The sequence below is a fragment of the Chrysemys picta genome, chromosome 6 (genome assembly GCF_011386835.1).
Source record: "Chrysemys picta bellii isolate R12L10 chromosome 6, ASM1138683v2, whole genome shotgun sequence".
NCBI classification, from domain to species: Eukaryota; Metazoa; Chordata; order Testudines; family Emydidae; genus Chrysemys; species Chrysemys picta.
The window spans coordinates 67,583,225-67,601,212 of NC_088796.1; the positions used below are offsets into that span (position 1 = coordinate 67,583,225).

Sequence of the window (17,988 nt, forward strand, 5' to 3'; positions counted from 1 at the left end):
AAATGTAGGAGTGGGCTGATTAAGTTTGCGGATGACACAAAGTTGGGTGGTATTGCCAATTCGGAGAAGGATCGGGATATTCTGCAGGGAGACTTGAATGACCTGTAAATTGGAGTAACAGAAATAGGATGAAATTTAATAGTAAAAAGTGTAAGGTGATGCATTTAGGGATGACTAACAAGAATTTTAGTTACAAGCTGGGGACGCATCAGTTGGAAGTAACGGAGGAGGAGAAAGACCTCGGAGTCCTGGTAGACCGCAGGATGACTGAGTCGACAATGTGACGTAGCGGTGAAAAAAGCCAATGCGGTCTTAGGATGCATTAGGCGAGGTATATCTAGTAGGGATAAGGAGGTGCTGCTTCCGTGACATCATTTGGAGTACTGTGTGCAGTTCTGGTCTCCCATGTTTAAAAAGGATGAACTCAAACTGGAACGGGTACAGAGAAGGGCCACTAGGATGATCAGAGGAATGGAAAACCTGTCGTATGAAAGGAGACTCGAGGAGCTCGGTTTGTTTAGCCTAACCAAAAGAAGGCTTAGGGGGGATATGATTGCTCTCTTTAAATATATCAGAGGGATAAATACCAGGGAGGGAGAGGAATTATTTCAGCTCAGTACTAATGTGGACACGAGAACGAATGGATATAAACTGGCCGTGGGGAAGTTTAGGCTTGAATTTAGACTAAGGTTTCTAACCGTCAGAGGGGTGAAATATTGGAACAGCCTTCCGAGGGAAACGGTGGGAGCGAAGGACCTGTCTGGCTTTAGGATTAAGCTAGATAAGTTTATGGAGGGAATGGTTTAATGGGATAACGTGATTTTAGTCAAATCAACAGCGTGCCATCGCTGGTAAATAGTATCAATGGCCAATGAGGGTCTGGCTGGAGAATCTTGCGTACATGCTCGGGGTTCTACTGATTGCCATATTTGGGGTCCGAAAGGAATTTTCCTCCAGGGTAGATTGGCAGAGGCCCTGGAGGTTTTTCGCCTTCCTCCGCAGCATGGGGTGGGGGTCGCTAGCTGGAGGATTCTCTGCGACTTGAAGTCTTTAAATCACAGAATTTGGGGACTTCAACAGCAGAGTCAAGGGAAAGGGGTTGGGTCAGCTTTTGTGGCCTGCATCATGCAGGGGGTCAGACTAGATGATCATAATGGTCCCTTCTGACCTGAAAGTCTGAGTCTATGAGGGAATGGTATCAAACAGCAGCGTCCTCATTTCCCATACCAAGCACCCATTGGGTTGGCCATTTAAAATGGGTTTGTAATTTAAAAGGAGGGGCTGCAGTTTCCGGGTTAACGTGCAGCATAAACCCAACTAACCCCCTTCCCTTCCACCCCACACCCAATTGTCTGGGATGATCACTAACAGCGGGGAACATTTCTGTTCAGAAGAGCAGGAACGGGCATCTCTGAACGTCCCCTTAATAAAATCACCCTATTTCAACCAGGTGACCGTGAATGATATCATTCTCCTGAGGATAAGAGAGAGAGATATGGAATGGATGTTGTCTGCATGCCAGCAAACAATGGGACCATACGCTGCCATGCTTTATGCATTTATTCCAGACTACGTGCTACTGGCCTGGCGTGGTAAAGTGTCCTACCATGTAGGACAAAATAAGGCAGACCTTCCCAGGAACCTTTTGCAAAGGCTTTGGGAGTATATGAAGGAGAGCTTTCTGGAGATGTCCCTGGAGGATTTCCGCTCCATCCCAATACACGTTAACAGACTTTTCCAGTAGCTGTACTGGCCGCGAATGCCAGGGCAAATTAATCGTTAAACACGCTTGCTTTTAAACCATGTGTAATATTTACAAAGGTACACTCACCGGAGGTGCCTTGTGTGCTCTCAAAGTCTGGGAGCATGCCTTGAGTGGGTTCGGGGGTTACTGGTTCAAGGTCCAGGGTGAAAAACGTCTCCTGGCTGTTGGGGAAACCGGTTTTTCTGCTTCCTTGCTATGAGCTATCTTCAATGTCTTCATCATCATCTTCCTTGTCCCCAAAACCTGCTTCCGTGTTTCGTGATTCTCCAGTGACTGAGTCAAAGCACAGGGTTGGGGTAGTGGTGGCTGCATCCCCTAGCATGGCATGCAGCTTCAGCGTAGAAGCGGCGTGTCTGCGGCTCTGCCCCGGACCTTCCGTTTGCCTCTCGGGTTTTGTGGTAGGCTTGCCTTAGCTCCTTAATTTTCACGCGGCACTGCTTTGCGTCCCTGTTATGGCTTCTGTCCTTCATGCCCTTTGAGACTTTTTCTAATGTTTTGGCATTTCGTTTACTGCTCCGGAGTTCAGCTAGCACTGATTTGTCTCCCCATATGGTGAGCAGATCCCGTGTCTCCTGTTCGGTCCGTACTGGAGCTCTTTTGCGATCCTGGGACTCCATCATGGTTACCTGTACTGATGAGCTTTGCGTGTTCACCTGGGCTCTCCACCACGCTGGGCAAACAGGAAATTAAAAATTTTGCGGGCCTTTTCCTGTCTACCTGGCCAGTGTATCTGAGTTGAGAGTGCTGTCCAGAGCGGTCACAATGGAGCACTCTGGGGTAGCTCCCGGAGGCCAATACTGTCACATTGCGTCCCCACTACCCCAAATCTGACCCGGAAAGGCCGGTTTCAGTGCTAATCCTCTCGTCGGAGGTGGATTAAAGAAATCGATTTAAAGAGCCCTTAAGTTGGAAAAAAAGGCTTCGTCGTGTGGACGGGTCCAGGCTTAAATCGAGGTAATGCTGCTAAATTCGACCTAAAATCATAGTGTAGACGAGGCCTCAAACTTCGGTCCCATAAAGTAGAATGGATTAGCTTGAACTATCATGGTTGTGTGACAGTAGTGGTATTGGTTCCTTTTGGGTGTTAAAGGCCCACTACAATGCTTTTCCTTGTAGTGCTTTTATAGCCAGTCTAATATTCTTTTGTATGTTTATTACGAACCCCAGGTATTTGTTTGTTCAGTCTTCATTTTACTCTGTTTTGGTTGTTTTGGGGCTCTTTCTGAAATCAAGGTTTGTCTTTAACAGGTTGACCTATAGGGCACATATATTTTAGAAGGTTTCCATAGGCAACAGTATGACCAGATCATCAGCATACTTTAGGCATTCTCACATATTATTAAGAATTGTTCTATAATTTTATTTATTTTTACAAATGTAACTACTGATATCCTTATTTTGTTTTTGTTTGTTTATTTTGAAGGAAATACACCTCTACCCTGATATAACGCGGTCTGATATAACGCGAATTCGGATATAATGTGGTAAAGCAGTGCTTGGGGGGGGGGGGGGGCTACTTTACCTCGTTAAATCCAAATTTGTGTTACTGCAAGCAGTTCCTCTGCGCTCTCCCTTTACTTGCTGTGGCCTCCCTGCCCCAGCTCACCTCCGCTCCGCCTCCTCCCACGAGCGCGCCACAGCTCTGCTTCTCCCCCCCTTCCTCCCTCCCAGGCTTGCTGTGTCAGGGAGAATACTGCGTTACTGTAATGCTCTTTATTTGGGGCTACACCTTACCACTACCCAGGAACTTAGCTTCTGCAGAATGTGGCGATTCATTTGTTTGCAGCTCTTCTCACAAGTAGTACATCATACTACTGCTCCATGATCTGCACTGGCTCCAGTTTGTTTTCCTGTGCAATAAAATGTATGGGTTTTAATCTAAAAAGTCCTACGTGGTTTAGGACATGGGTATCCTCATTGACTGCATCTGGGCCCTTGCAATACTTCAGCAGTTAAGATCAGCTGAAGTGCTTGGTCTTAGCCCCTTAATTTAATTGGGAGGGGTCTGGAGGCAGGGCCGTCTGAATTAAGAATCCTCCACTGTGGAACTTGTTTTCCCCATTAGGCTTTCAGAACGGAATTTGATGACTTCTGAAAAAAAGTAATTGATATTTCTTGACTTTTTTCTGGAATGGAAGGCTCAGGATGATCTAAAACAGAGATCAGAGTCCAAAATATGTATATATATATTTTTAAATTCATATGATTGTACCCAGACCTCTGCATGATGGGGGGCAGGGGTTGTATTTTTGAACAAATCAAACTAGTAATGCATTAGCAAGGAGACTTCCATCCTATTCCACCCTAGTCTTATCAGGCTTTTGGCCTACTCATTTGCAAACGTTTAGGTCTCCATTAGGAGGTTGAGCAGAAACCTGCTGACCTACCCTGACAGCAAGAACTTTTTTGGAAAAAGGTGGAGTTCTGCTAGAAAAAAATACAAAGTAGAATGTAGGACAGCTTTCAACCTGAACTTCAACATCCAGCCCTCATCTTTTGTGATTGTGGTACAGAAAAGATACCCCAGCTAAGAGCCTAGCCCACATAAGTAGATATAGGTTTAAAGGGTACTCAGAATTAAAAATGGAGCTATCAGTCTTCCTAATAACTAGATGGCTAAAAGAACAGGAGTACTTGTGGCACCTTAGAGAGTAACAAATTTATTAGAGCATAAGCTTTCGTGGACTACAGCCCACTTCTTCGGATGCATACAGAGTGGAATAAATATTGAGGAGATATATATACACACATACAGAGAGCATAAACAGGTGGGAGTTGGGTAGTGAGAGAATGGTATGCTAGATCTCAAATCAATGAAGGCTACACTCAGAAAGACCTCAAGACTTCTGGAATATGCTGATCAAACAGTTTCACTTTTTTGTTTCTACCGCCTGCTCCTCCCTTCTCACATTTATCTCCAGACTTCTTCTCCTTGTCCAGATCTATTCCGCCCCCAACAATCTTCTATTCATTTAACTTTTTGAAACTTGCACTTTTAGAGAGAGGTAAGGGATTAACCCTGTGTACACAAATTTGCAGAGGGACAATAGGGTTGAGGTCTGTTATTTCTCACCTCTATATATTATTTATTTATTTATTTTAAAAACATATTTTGCTGTTAACAAGCATGTTATATCTGGAGACACAAATCCACAGTTTGAGAACTGCAAAACTAAGCATCTCTGATGGTATCTTCTGGACTGAGCACTGAGTCCCATTGAGTAGATAGAAAGATTAACCTAAATAATCTATACAGAAGCCCCTGGAACCTCGTAAGATTGGGTCCCTAATCCATTAACTATTGGAACCCATTTACAAAACTTTTCTTAAACATTACATGAATATATTGTCTCATATTATAGAATTAGAATTTATAATCCCTATTCAACGATGAGATATCTTTGAGTTTTAATTAAGTTTTTTTCCTCAAAAAGCATTTTTTTAAAAATCCAATTTAAATTAAAAAAATCTGATTTTTTTTTTAAATCATTGATTTTTTATCCACCCTGACTAATTCTGTATTCAGTGCATAGTTTGGATGATGTGCAGTAAATAATGAATGGGGCCACACATAGATTGATTAGGGTAAAAAGAAATATTGAATTCTTGCCCATCCGGTGAGCACCATCCCTTCTGAATGAGCAAGGAATCCCGTGGGGGAAAAAATAGTATGTGATCATATAATCAAAGTAGTGACATCACAACGGGGGCAGGAGGGGAGCGGGCAGGGAGCTATGGTCCTCAAACTTTTTGCCACGGCGAACCTAGTCCCCTTCTCATCCTCCCCCTGAGGGCCCTGGTCAGGCCAGCAGCTGGTGGAGCCAGGCCAGGGATCCTGGGCAGTTGTGGAAGCTGTGTGGACCCTCCACCTGCCCGCAGTGCGGGGGGCCAAAGAGCAGCCCCTGGCCTGTGTACCTGCCTAGGGCAGGTTGAGGGTCTGCACTGCGGCTCCCCATAGCTGCCCACATGGCTCTTACCATGGCCAGGCTGCAGCTCCAAGGCCCTGCCCCCTGGCCGGAGCAAGAGACGTGGACAACTGTGGGGAGCCTGGGTCCCTCCCACCTGCTTTGGTGGGGTATCTGGCGGGGAGGGCTCCCTGGCCTTGCTGTGGCTTCTGGCTTGGCTGGGGGCATAGCCTCGGGAGGAAGAAGGCAGGCCTTGGGGGAAGAGGAGGGGACTTGGGAGAAGGTGTGGGGTGGGGGGCATGGCCTTGCAGGGAAGAGGAGGGGCCTCAAGGGGAAGTGGTGAGGCAAGACCTTGTTGGGAAGAGGAGGGTAGGGGGTGGGACCTTATGGGGCCAGGGCCCCGGACCCCCCCCCCACTTTTGGGAAGGCTCTGCTGCCCCTGAATCTAAGACTGTATCATAATGCATATTCACAAAGGGGCTGAATTAAGGTTGCGCCTGGTAGCCTTCCTTCTGGCATTTCTGAACTTTGGAGCACTTGATTTTGAAACCTTAGTAGTCTTTTTACATTGTGTTTGGGGTTTTATATATGGCTGTTAGCCTTCTAGAAACTGATTTCCAAAGTGTTAACACCTGACAATTGACTAATTACTAGGAATTTTGTGGGCTATCAGGAGCAGTGTACTGTGAAGAAAGGAGGCTCTATGGTTACTAGGAGTCGGGCAGGATAATCTGGGATTTTTGTCTTGTAATTTATCTGTTTCCATTGATCTCTGTCTCAACTATTTAATCAAACCAATCTATTTAGTTTGGGAATTCAATGCATCTTATGTACTTATATGGACCTCTTGCCATATTATCTAAGAACTTCAAAATTTTTAATATATTTATCTTCACAAACATCCCTGTGAGATAGGGAAGTACTGTTACAGTAATACTTTATGCAGATGGAGAAGTGAGGCACAGAGAGACTGAGCAGTTTGCTCAAATTCACACAGGAAGTCTGTGGTGGAGTAGCAAATTGAACTTGGATCTCCCAAGTCCTAGGTTAGTGCTTTAACGCCAGGACCGCCTTTGCTAGCTGTTTTCTAAGTGGTTAATGTGCAAGACAGAGCTGAGTCTTGCTGTTGAAAATTGTGGCTGACTGACTATATTAGTTCAGAGATGAGTGGTTAAATTAAAACATTTGCTGCTTGCTTTAAATTTCAATATGTGTCATAACTTCGTGATCATTAAATGTATAGGTTCCTCTTTCAATATCTTTCTCGTTAATTTTCTGTCTGCAGATGTGGTGACTAGAAGAACCTCTATTGTTGCCCATAGCACATATAGTGCCTTATAAAGATGGGGTTTGGAAGTGACCTGAAGTATTCTCATGATGCTTTGTTAAAATTGCAAGATTGGGAGTTACGACTACTGGAAACTGTGAAGAAATTTATGGCCATGCGAGTAAAAAGTGACAAAGAATATGCATCCACTTTACAGAATCTTTGTAATCAAGTTGATAAAGAGAGTACTTCCCAACTGGATTATATTAGCAATGTATCCAAGGTAAGAGAAGATTATTTAGAAATTGAAATTGAGGAATCATTGTTTTAATTATTATATAGAAAAGGTAGTTGGCTGTTAACTCCTTTTTTTCTTCGTTATAAAGTAAATTCAAAGATGAACTTGAAAAGTGTCATTGTCCTGTGCTGGTTTTGTCCCTTTGTGGGTGGATCTCTTAAGCCACTCTGAACCTTGCGTTCCATCTACTTTATTCTCCCACCTTTCCTATTTTCCTTCTGTGTTAGAACATGTGCCCACTGGACTCCACTAATACAGTTTTAGTAAAGAGTTTGAAGTGAGGTGCGGCAGTCCCTGGGCGGAATGTGTATCATGCCAACTCTTCTTTTGGACTGAAAAAAGTGGACCAAGCTAGAATCCCTAATTTTGAGCTCTGGTATTGTAGACCCTGGGCTGACCCACCTATTCTTATGTTTAGGGATTATAATATGTTGTAGTAAGATTTTTTGTTAAATAGAAACTATTGTTCATACAACGTAGAGGTTGTGATAAAAATAGAAAAAAAGCCAGGAAATTCAGAGGTAAGGCTGACATTCTGACCATTATTCACACCATGGTGTGTAGTTATAAAAACAAAGCATTAATTAAGGCCAAAGTTTCTCAGACTTTTTCTCATAATTGTAATATTGTTAAATATAGTATTTTGTATACAGTTTAAAATAAAAAAATCTTTTATGAAAGGTTAAAAAAAATCCATTATGTACCGAATAGATACAAAACAGGTACAGCAACGGCAGAGGCAAAGCAAGTGTCCCCACTTCACCTGTTAATAAGCCTTAGGCCTGACTTACAACTGCTTTGGTAGTTAGAGGTCTATTCTGTCTTAATGGCTTCTTCAATTCTTGGCGCCTCTGCTGAAAATGCTGGACTGGAGCAGCTCACTTATTTCACAATGGGCACCAAATAGTTGTTAGTTAATGAATTTTAATCACTTTTAATCTGAATTGGACTTGAACAAGTGACCACTTGTCCTTTATCTATCTTGAATCACACATGATAGAAGAAGAGTGGGTAAACTTCCCCTCTTTCTAGGCACTAATGGAAACAACTGACCCAACCCCCTCCAAAAAAAAAAAAATTCATGACACCTTAACTTATGAGTAATTCTACATTTTAGTCACGGGTGTTGTTAGTAAAAGTCATGGACAGGTCATGGGCAGTAAACAAAAATTCATGCCCCGTGACCTGTCCATGACTTTTACTATATACCCATGACTAAGACTTGGCGGAGGGGGAGGCAGCTCGGGAGTGCGGCCCAGGGGCCCCACAGGAGCTGGGGGGGATGACCCGTTGGCTGCTGGGAAGAGGGTAGTCGTGGCCCTGGGGACACGGCGGGTGCTGGAGTGGGGGGTGGGAAGATGTTGGTGGGGTTGGGGCAGGCTCCCTTCCTGGATCTTGGAAAGCGGTAACCCCAGCTCCTAGCTCCACATGCTGTCTCTGCTACGCCCCAAGCCCCGGTTCTGCAGCTCCCATTGGCTGGGAACTGCGGCCAGTGGAAGCTGTGAGGACGGTGCCTGCAGGTGGAGGCAGCATGAGGATCTAGGAGCTGAGGGAGGGGAGTTCCTGTTGCCCTCACAGAGAGGGCCCCCCCCCCCCAGATAAGCACCGCCCCGCACCCCAGCTTTGAGCCACCCCCCACAAACTCATGCTGCTGGAGGACAGGGGGGCTCGAGTCTGCCCCAGCAGCATCTGGTGCGTCTGGCCCGGGGACTGCCCAAGCTGCTCAGGTGGCTCCCAGGCCAGGCACGCTGGCTACTGCAGAAGTCACGGAGGTAACGGAAAGTCACGGAATCCGTGACCTCCAGGGCAAACATGGAGCCTTATTTATGAGCAAAAAAACAAAATACTATATGCTTATTAATAATAGAACAGTAATAGAAGAAGAAAAACATAGAGTTGTCATGTCTCGTTCTTTACAAATCTTAATATTTATAAAGATTAGAAAGATTCTTGGATGCTGGTGCTATCTGGTGAGACACTGCCTCCTGCTGTGAGCAGCCAAATTAGCTCAGTACTGTGATTTAGCAGCTGAATTAGCCCAATTTGTGCTTTCACTTCTCTGCTGTTGGGAAAATTAATGATGATTACACAGTATCTTAAATATAAATAGAAAGCTAGAAATTATAGCATAAGGGAAGCAAAAATGGAAGGAGAAAACCTGTAGCCATCAGAGTTAAGGACAGAAGGAGTTTTTCCAAGTATGTGAGGAACAAAAGAAATTCTAAAAATGATACTGGTCCATTACTAGATGGAAATGGTAGACTTGTCAATAATACAGAAAAGGCAGAAGTGTACAATAAATATTTCTTCTCTGTTTGGTAAAAAGCCGGACTGCTATCATGATACTGCTACATCTGAAATACTTTCCATTCCAACAGAAACTGAGGAGGTTGATGCAGCTGCTACAATTAGACATCCTCGTGCAGAGAGCCAAGGTTATAGAGGAGCATGGTTACACAACTCCCTCTCCATTGAACAGCAGCTACAAAACAAGACTTTTTTTTAAATCAGCATTTCTGTATAACTTGCATCTGAGAGTTTTAAAGAGCTGGCCAAGGACTGGTTAATATTGATTAATTTTTTTTCCAGTAAATCTAGGGACATTCCAGAGGACCGGAACAAATCTAGTGTTATGCCAATATTTAAAAAGGGTAAATGGGACAACCTGAGTAATTATAGGCCTGTTAGCTTGACATTGATCCTGGGCAGAATAATGGAATGGATTAATAAATAATTAAGGGAGAGTAATATAGTTAAAGCCAATCAACACAGGTTTGTGGAAAATAGATCCTATCAAACTAGCTTGATAACCTATTTTGTTGAGATTACAAGTTTGGGTGATAAAGGAATAGTGTTAATGTAATAAGCTTTTGTAAGATGTTTGATTTGGGACTGCAAGGGACATTTTGATTAAGAAACTAGAACAATGCAGATTCAACATGGCACACACATTAAATGGATAAAAACTGGCTAATTCATATGTCTCAATGTAATTGTTAATGGGATTCACCACTGAGCAGGTATTTCTAGTGGGATTCCACAGGGATTGGTTGTTGTCCCTGTACTATTTAACATTTTTATCAATGACCTGGAAGAAAATATAAAACCGTTACTGATAAAGTTGCAGAGGATATAAACATTGAGGAAGTGGTGAATAATGAAGAGGCCAGGTCACTGATTCACAGTTATCTGGATTGCTTAATAAACTGGATGCAGGCAAACAATATGCAATTTAGTATGACAAACTGTAAAAGTCAGTACATCTGGGAAGAAAGAATGTAGGCCATACTTAGAAGATGGGGGATTTTGTCTTGGGAAGCGGTGACTCTGAAAAGGATGAGAGGGTTAAGATGGATTATCAGCTGAACATGAACTACCTGTGCGACAGTGAGGCCAAAGGGCTAATGTGGTCTTTGGTTGTATAAACAGGAGAATCCTGAGTAGGAGTAGGGAGATTATATTATCTGTGTATTTGGCACTGGTGCAACCACTACAGAAATGCTGTGTCCAGTTCTGATGCCCACAGTTCAAAGATGTTGATCAATTGGAGGGGGTTCAGAGAAAAGTCAGGAGAATGATTAAAGAATTAGAAAACATGTAATCTTCTTTGAGTACTCATGTCGTTTCCATATTAGATGTGTGCACACACATGTGCACGGCTGCTGGAGATTTTTCCCTTAGTGGTATCCGTAGCGCTGTCTCTGGTGCCTTCTGGAGTCCCGTGCTAATGTCCCGTGCTGGTATATGGGGTGCTGCCGGCCCTGTGCCCTCTGTTCCTTCTTACCGCCCCTGACGGTCACTTTCTACGGATACTACCAGGGGAAAATGTTTGGCAGCTGTGCATGTGGGCGCGCCCAGACCTAACATGGAATGGACGTGAGCAGCACATCTCGAATACAACATTTATGAAAGGTAGGTAACCATTTTTTAAAGTTGAAGACTCAAGGAGCTCTATCTCTTTAGTTTAACAAAGAGTTAAGATGTGGCTTGACTATACCTACTTGGGGAACAGAAGTTTGATACTAGAGGGCTCTTCAGTCTAGCAGACAAAGGTATAACAAGATCCAATGGCTGGAAAGTGAAGTTAGACAAGTTTAGATTAGAAATAAGGCACAAATTTTTAATAGTGAGATTAATTACCAAGGGTTGTGGTCGAGGCTGGCTCCAGCTTTTTTGCCACCCCAAGTGGCGAAGCGAAAAAAGAAAAAAAAAAAAAAAAAGATAAAGCCAATCAGCGGCACTTTGGTGGCAGCTCAATCACACCGCTTCATTCTTAGGCGGCAATTCAGCGGCGGGTCCTTTGCTCCCTTCCTTCCTCTTCGACGGCACTTTGGTGGCAGCTCAAAGAGGAAGAGAGGGACTGAGGGACCCGCCGCCGAATTGCTGCCGAAGACCCGGACTTGCCACCCCTTTCCATTGGCTGCTCCAAGCACCTGCTTCCTTCGTTGGTGCCTGCCCAAGTTGTGGTGGATTTTCCATCACAGGAAATTTTTAAATGAATATAGGAGTTGATTCAGGCAAGTCCTATGGCCTGTGTTATACAGGACATCAGACAAAATGATTAAAATGTTCACTTCTGGCCATATAGTCTATAAACAATATGATTTTTCCCCTGAAATAATTCTCTTTTCATTATAGTGTCTCCATCCTTTTTTCCATTCAGCCACTTTTGAACATTTTTTACTTCAGTTATTGTAAATGTCAGTTACTATTTATTACAATATTTGTCATTTCTGTTTCTTTTTTGCTCTAATTTTGGCTAACCAAGAGAATTATTTTCTATTTAAACACCATGAGAGTCTAAAATTTGTATATGTTTTTTACACAGTATACTTCACACTAGAACTCAGTATTTCTCAAATGAGTGTATTTTTTATGCCATAGAATCCCAAATACTGTGCATATTTAGTGCTGGAGTGATTGCTATACCTAAAATGCTGGCATTTCTGAGGGGATGAAATGCAGCAGCTATTCTGTGCTAGCAATGCCATACAACATTATTTTTAGACAACTAAACTGATAATATGTACTTTTCTCTCTTGGATAAGAAAAAATAACTTTTCCTATATGATTGTAAGTAGTCAGCTCCTTAATTTTATTTTTCAGCTTTTAGAAACATTTGTTTAAGCACACTGTAATAGGACTGTTTCAGTACTTCGATGAGCGAATCTCAGAGAACACTTAAGTACTGTAAGAAATGCTATGGATAACTTAATAGATTTTGGGTCTTCCATTTAGCTTTCTAATAAACTCAGTCTTGTCTGATGTTAAGGGGGCATGCACAGATGGAAGTGCCTTTTTTCAGATGAGATGTAAAAAGGAGAACTCAGTCAATTGTGGTTATTACAAAAACATTGGTACCTTTATGTTCAACCAAGGCATTGAACCAAGTGTCCTGACACTGATAACTATATATTGTATCTATCTAAATTCTGTAATTTCAACTGGGATATGGTAATTCATAGCAGTGCTGAAGTACAAAATAATACTATCATAAAGTTGAATGCCCAGTGAACCCCATTCTGTTCCATTTAGCAGAACTGAACAAGGTTCCATGGGATATCAAATACTTTTATTCAAGTTAAATGCTAGTTTGAGGCTCATGTCAACAGCTTATGTACATTGGTATAGCTCCAGTGAAGTTAATGGAGCAAAATGTCAGTTTACTCCAGCAGAGGTTCTGGCCCTGTGTGTAACATAAAGAGAGACCTCATTTTACTCTACTAAAAATTACTACTGCTATGGCCAAGAGAATTAGTCATGTAATTGAAATGGATTTAAATAAAAGGAAAAATTTGCCAGGACAGTGGAAACAGGAGAGGGAAGAAGAAAGGACACTGGCAGCATGTCTGTCAAAGTAAAGGAATTTGGGTGATAGCTGAAGTGAGGGTTAGTGGTTTTCATGACAGACCTAGACTTTGGTGTGATGCTGAAATGTGACTATGATACATCATTAATACATCTCTAACTCCGTTGCGTGGGTGGGTTAAAGACATGGTTACTATATTTAAAGTGTGCATTCAGGCAAATGTTCAAAAATATTCTTTCTAAAACCCCTTTAAATGATGATGTACTTTTCCAACAGTTTCTTTTGATCGTGCAATAGCAGATAAGTTATTTTCTCCATTTTCCTTCTTCCAGTCTTGGCTGCTTATGGTACAGCAGACAGAGCAACTTAGCAGGATAATGAAGACACATGCAGAAGATCTTAACTCTGGGCCACTACATAGACTTACAATGATGATCAAAGACAAGCAACAAGTAAAGAAGAGTTACATAGGTGTTCATCAGCAAATTGAGGCAGAGATGTTCAAGGTAACTTATTATACATGATATTTTTTTTAATTTACTAAATTACTAAAGCTTTATAAAGTAGTATATAGAATTATTTCATATAAATATTCACGTGAATACTGCAGATGCCACCATTCCTCTTTATCTTGCAATACAAATACTAATTTATTATAATTGGATTGCATTTTCTTCCTGTTTAACCCAGTTCCTCCATTTTTCTACAAGTTACTAGCTGAAAAGGCAGAGGTGGGAAACTGTCCTGCAAGTGAGTTCAGTTAGGCTAACTGCTCTGGAACTTTTCTCCTTCCAGTAGAGTGTGACTGTGTGAATCCCTTCTCCTGTCTCCTCTAGGCATTCCTGGGGTCAGGGCTTGAAAAATCCACTAATCTAAGGCAAGTAAAAGCTTTTCTTGATGAGTGCTGTAAGTTTCTGAGGAATCTAAGCTTGTGTTTAAAAAAAAATTCTCCCTTTCAGCAGCCACAATGGGTTTTGGGGTAGACTTCAAATGTATCTGATACCTAGGATCCAGAGGCAGAAATGAATAATGGAGCCCCCAAACAAGTATGGCAACAAGTTTTCAATGAGCAATAATCATCCCTCGGATTAACTTCATTGGATACAATATTACTACTGAAATTTAAGGGGACAGCTTCCTATTAGGAATCCCAGCAACCTCCACTTTCCCAGCAGCTGGTGGGAGATTGACATGTAACGTGGGTGTCCTCCTTATTATTCTGTGGTTTATAGTTTGACTTCTCAGCCTATCGGGTGCCTGGTAAAACTTCCAAATCCTGTGTGTGGGCCTATGAATGGATGTGCTTGGGTGTATCAAATAATATGAGATATACCTATCTCATAGAACTGGAAGGGACCCCGAAAGGTCATTGAGTCCAGCCCCCTGCCTTCTCTAGCAGGACCAAGTACTGATTTTGCCCCAGATCCCTAAGTGGCCCCTTCAAGGATTGCACTCACAACCCTGAGCTTAGCAGGCTAATGCTCAAACCACTGAGCTATCCCTCCTTATTCTGGGGTGGTGGGAAAGATTGATGGAATAAGTTAGGAAGAAAAAGTACAAAATATGGAGTGAGAGTGAGTGAGTGAAGGGACAAGGGGAAGGGAAAAAAGGAGACACAATCTAAGGTGGGTAGAAAACAATTTAGAGAGAGGGAAAAAATGGAGGAGGTGGTAGTGGAAGAACACTGGAGAGAACTCTATACTATACCATGTTCTGCTATAGGACAGAAAAAAAGATAACATATATATGATAATATTGTGATGGGCCCCCCTTCAAGATGCCACCTGGACCTGATGTACTAAGATACCACTGAATCTGCCTATTCTGCCAACATGCCCCCCCCCCCCTTTAGACTGTCTTGCCGAGCCAGGCTCCTAAGCCTCCTCTAGCGCACACACAGGCAGGGCCACAGCCCGCTGCGGGAAGACTCATCTTAAGGGACTTGCCCCAGAACTCAGGTGCCCACCTCACTTGGAGTGCAGACCCAAAGGTATATTGTGAAATCCGCCCCCTCCCTCAATGAGGAGATATGCAATATTTCTTGCCGTCCTCCCCCCATTAGAAATTACAGAAACTGGGTTTAATAATTAACAAAATAAATGTATTAACTATAAAAGGCAGATTTTAAGTGGTTGAAGGGGAAGCAAACAGAACAAAGCAGATTACTGAGCAAATAAAACAAAACATGCAAACTAAGCTTGATTCACTAAAGAAACAGGTTACAAAATTTAATTTCTCACCCTAAATGTTGAATTTAGGCAGGATTCAGAGTTTATGTAGCTCAGAGTTCCAGTTATTTTTCTTACAGACTGGACCCCTGTCTCAGTCTGGACTTACCCCTGCCTTTCCCTTCGAGTTGGCATTTGTGTCCCTTCAGGTACTTTCAGCAATCTTTCTTCGTGTGTAGGCAATGGAGGAGACTCTGGAATGCCTTCCCTTCCAGCCTTAAATAGAATTTACACAAGGCGGGAAACCTTTTGTTTCCCAAACTTGACCTTCCCCTCCTGTGAGTGGAAAATTAGTAGAAGTCCAAGATAGTATTTAGTACCAGGTGGCAGGACCACCTGACCTAGTAGTGTCACAGCTAGTCCCAGGAGGACTCTCAGGAAGGAGAGAGATTAGTATCTTCACAGTTCTGTTGTTTCTTCCTAATGGGCCATCAGGGCTGTGATGGCTGGTTGTCTGGTGAGTGTCTCCCAGTTACACACAGTTACATAGTCAATATCCTAACTTTAGATAAGGAAGTGATGCATGCATACAAATTGGATAATCACATTCAATAAATCATAACCTTTCCAAAGATATCTTACATGAGCCATCATGCATAAAGTTTATCTGTTATGTCATATCCATATCATAATTATATTTTCATAAAGAATATGGAGTGTAAGATCACAAATATATTTGACAAAAAAAATTCTGCTGATCAACCAACCCTAATAACAAGTTTTTTTTATTTGTGTGTGTGTGTGTGTGTGTGTGTGTGTGTGTGTAGTGTGACAAAGTTCCTCCTCTACCTTGGTGGGTCCTGCGCTTATTGGCAGATTTGCTCGCTTCACAGATTCACCCTGTGGGTCAGGAAACAGTCCAGAGACCTTCCCCTCTGGTAGAAGCTATAGTCCAGGTCAATTCCTCCTGGGAGGTATGGGGGGAACCCGGGCCCGCCCTCTACTCTGGGTTCCAGCCCAGGGTCCTGTGGACTGCAGCTGTTCAGTGTGTCTCCTGGTACAGTTGCACGACACCTACAACTCCTTGGGCTACTTCCCCATGGCCTCCTCCCAACACCTTCTTTGTCCGCACCACCGGACCTTCCTCCTGATGTCTGATAAAGCTTGTACTTCTCCGTCCTCCAACAGTACGCCTACTCACTCTCAGCTTCTTGCACACCTCTTGCTCCCAGTTCCTCACACACACTTCCTCTCCTCTGGCTCCCTGTCCCCCCCTGGCTTGACTGGAGTGAGCCCTTTTATAGCATCAGAGGGTCCTTAATTAGAGTCAGATGCTTAACTGCCTCACCTGACTCTTAGCAGGTTAATTGGAGTCAGGTGGTCTATTAGACTGGAGCAGCCCCTGCTCTGGTCACTCAGGGAACAGAAAACTACTTATCCAGTGGCCAGTATATCTCCCTTCTGCTACTCTGCTGTTCCCAATTGGTCTTGGTCTATCACAGTGTGTGTGTGTATGATATATATATATATATATATATATATTTGTTTTTAATTACGTTTTTTGACAGTAAATTACAATGAACTACAGTGCATGGAGCTTTGCGAGGCTTACTTTTTAGCTGAAGCAGATCATGGTGTGGGAGTAAGGCCACACAGGTATTTTTTACCCTGGCCAGTAGACTATGTTGTCTTCTAGATGTTGAGTTTTTCAAGCCCTTCCTGAGGTTCTCTAGGCAAGTGTATGGATTGATTTCTGATGAGATACTGTGTATTCTTATAGTCTTACCTGCTGTTGTCTGTCCAATGATTTTGTGCCTTTGGAGCACTTATTGAATGGCTCATTGAGCTACTTACTTGTCCACATAAGGCCTCTTCTATAGTATACAGCAGAATTTCTGCCTTGTTAGGTAGAATATCAAAATACCCTTAGCCCCCTAGGACACTATCCAATATTCAACAAGATTATCAGCTGTGCTGATTGGAGTCCATAGGACACGCTGGATAAAATCTTGCCATAGAGGAGTAATTATAGCAAAATAAAAACATGGTCATTTCGTATTCCAGAGAATCCTTGTTTGAGGAATCCCTTGATACATCCCTTAAGGATTTACTTGAAAACAAAGAAAAGTCATGCTTTCCACACATGTCAATGGTAAAGACTCTACCTTCAGGTTTATTCCAGTCCCATTGCGAATCTCAGCCATCCTTCTTTCTGTAAAAATTGGAGAAAAAGAGGGGCTTATGATGTTACTAAGACAAAAATATCAGATACACATCGCAGCCCTGGATGCTAGTAGTATGCACTTTAGGGATTGTCTACACAATGCCTTACTCCACACCAGTGGGAGTGTAAATTCTAACGCATACCAGCATGTTGTGCACTAACTGGCATTCATTAATGTACTATTGTTTGAAATGTGACTACATTAACATGTACTAGGGAATGTTAGTGTGCACCAGCAGGGTCCATGCAAGACACTTGGTGTGCGACACTCTGGTCTGCATTAGAATGTACATCCCTCTGGTGTGGACTAAGACACCATGTAGATAAAACCAAAGATAATTTTGACTATCTTAATCCTCTTAGATTTATCCAGATAGGGAGTTTCTGGCTTTGTTTTCATCACTGACAGAAGAGCATATTGAGACAGGTGAGGCAGATCCATTTCACAGTTAAATACAAAGATTTCTCATAGCTAATCTCATTTCCCTGTGTTTGTTCTTCACTCTTCTGTAAAAGGACCAGTTTCTAATTGTGCTCAGCACCTCCTAATCA

General features: G+C 42.7%; 1 protein-coding gene across 12 annotated transcripts in view; it reads left to right on the forward strand.

Moving 5' to 3' along the window:
* The window catches only part of FER (FER tyrosine kinase), a 412,813-nt gene that overhangs the window by 34,078 nt on the left and 360,747 nt on the right, over positions 1 to 17,988 (forward strand). For all 12 annotated transcript variants that reach the window (XR_010588819.1, XR_010588821.1, XR_010588820.1 and 9 more), the window contains 2 exons: positions 6,956 to 7,220; positions 13,377 to 13,550. Coding sequence is in view for 8 of the 12 variants with exons in the window: in XM_024106728.3 (XP_023962496.2) it covers positions 7,014 to 7,220; positions 13,377 to 13,550 (381 nt within the window). In the remaining 4 variants the exon portion in view is untranslated. The remainder of the gene's footprint in view (positions 1 to 6,955; positions 7,221 to 13,376; positions 13,551 to 17,988) is intronic.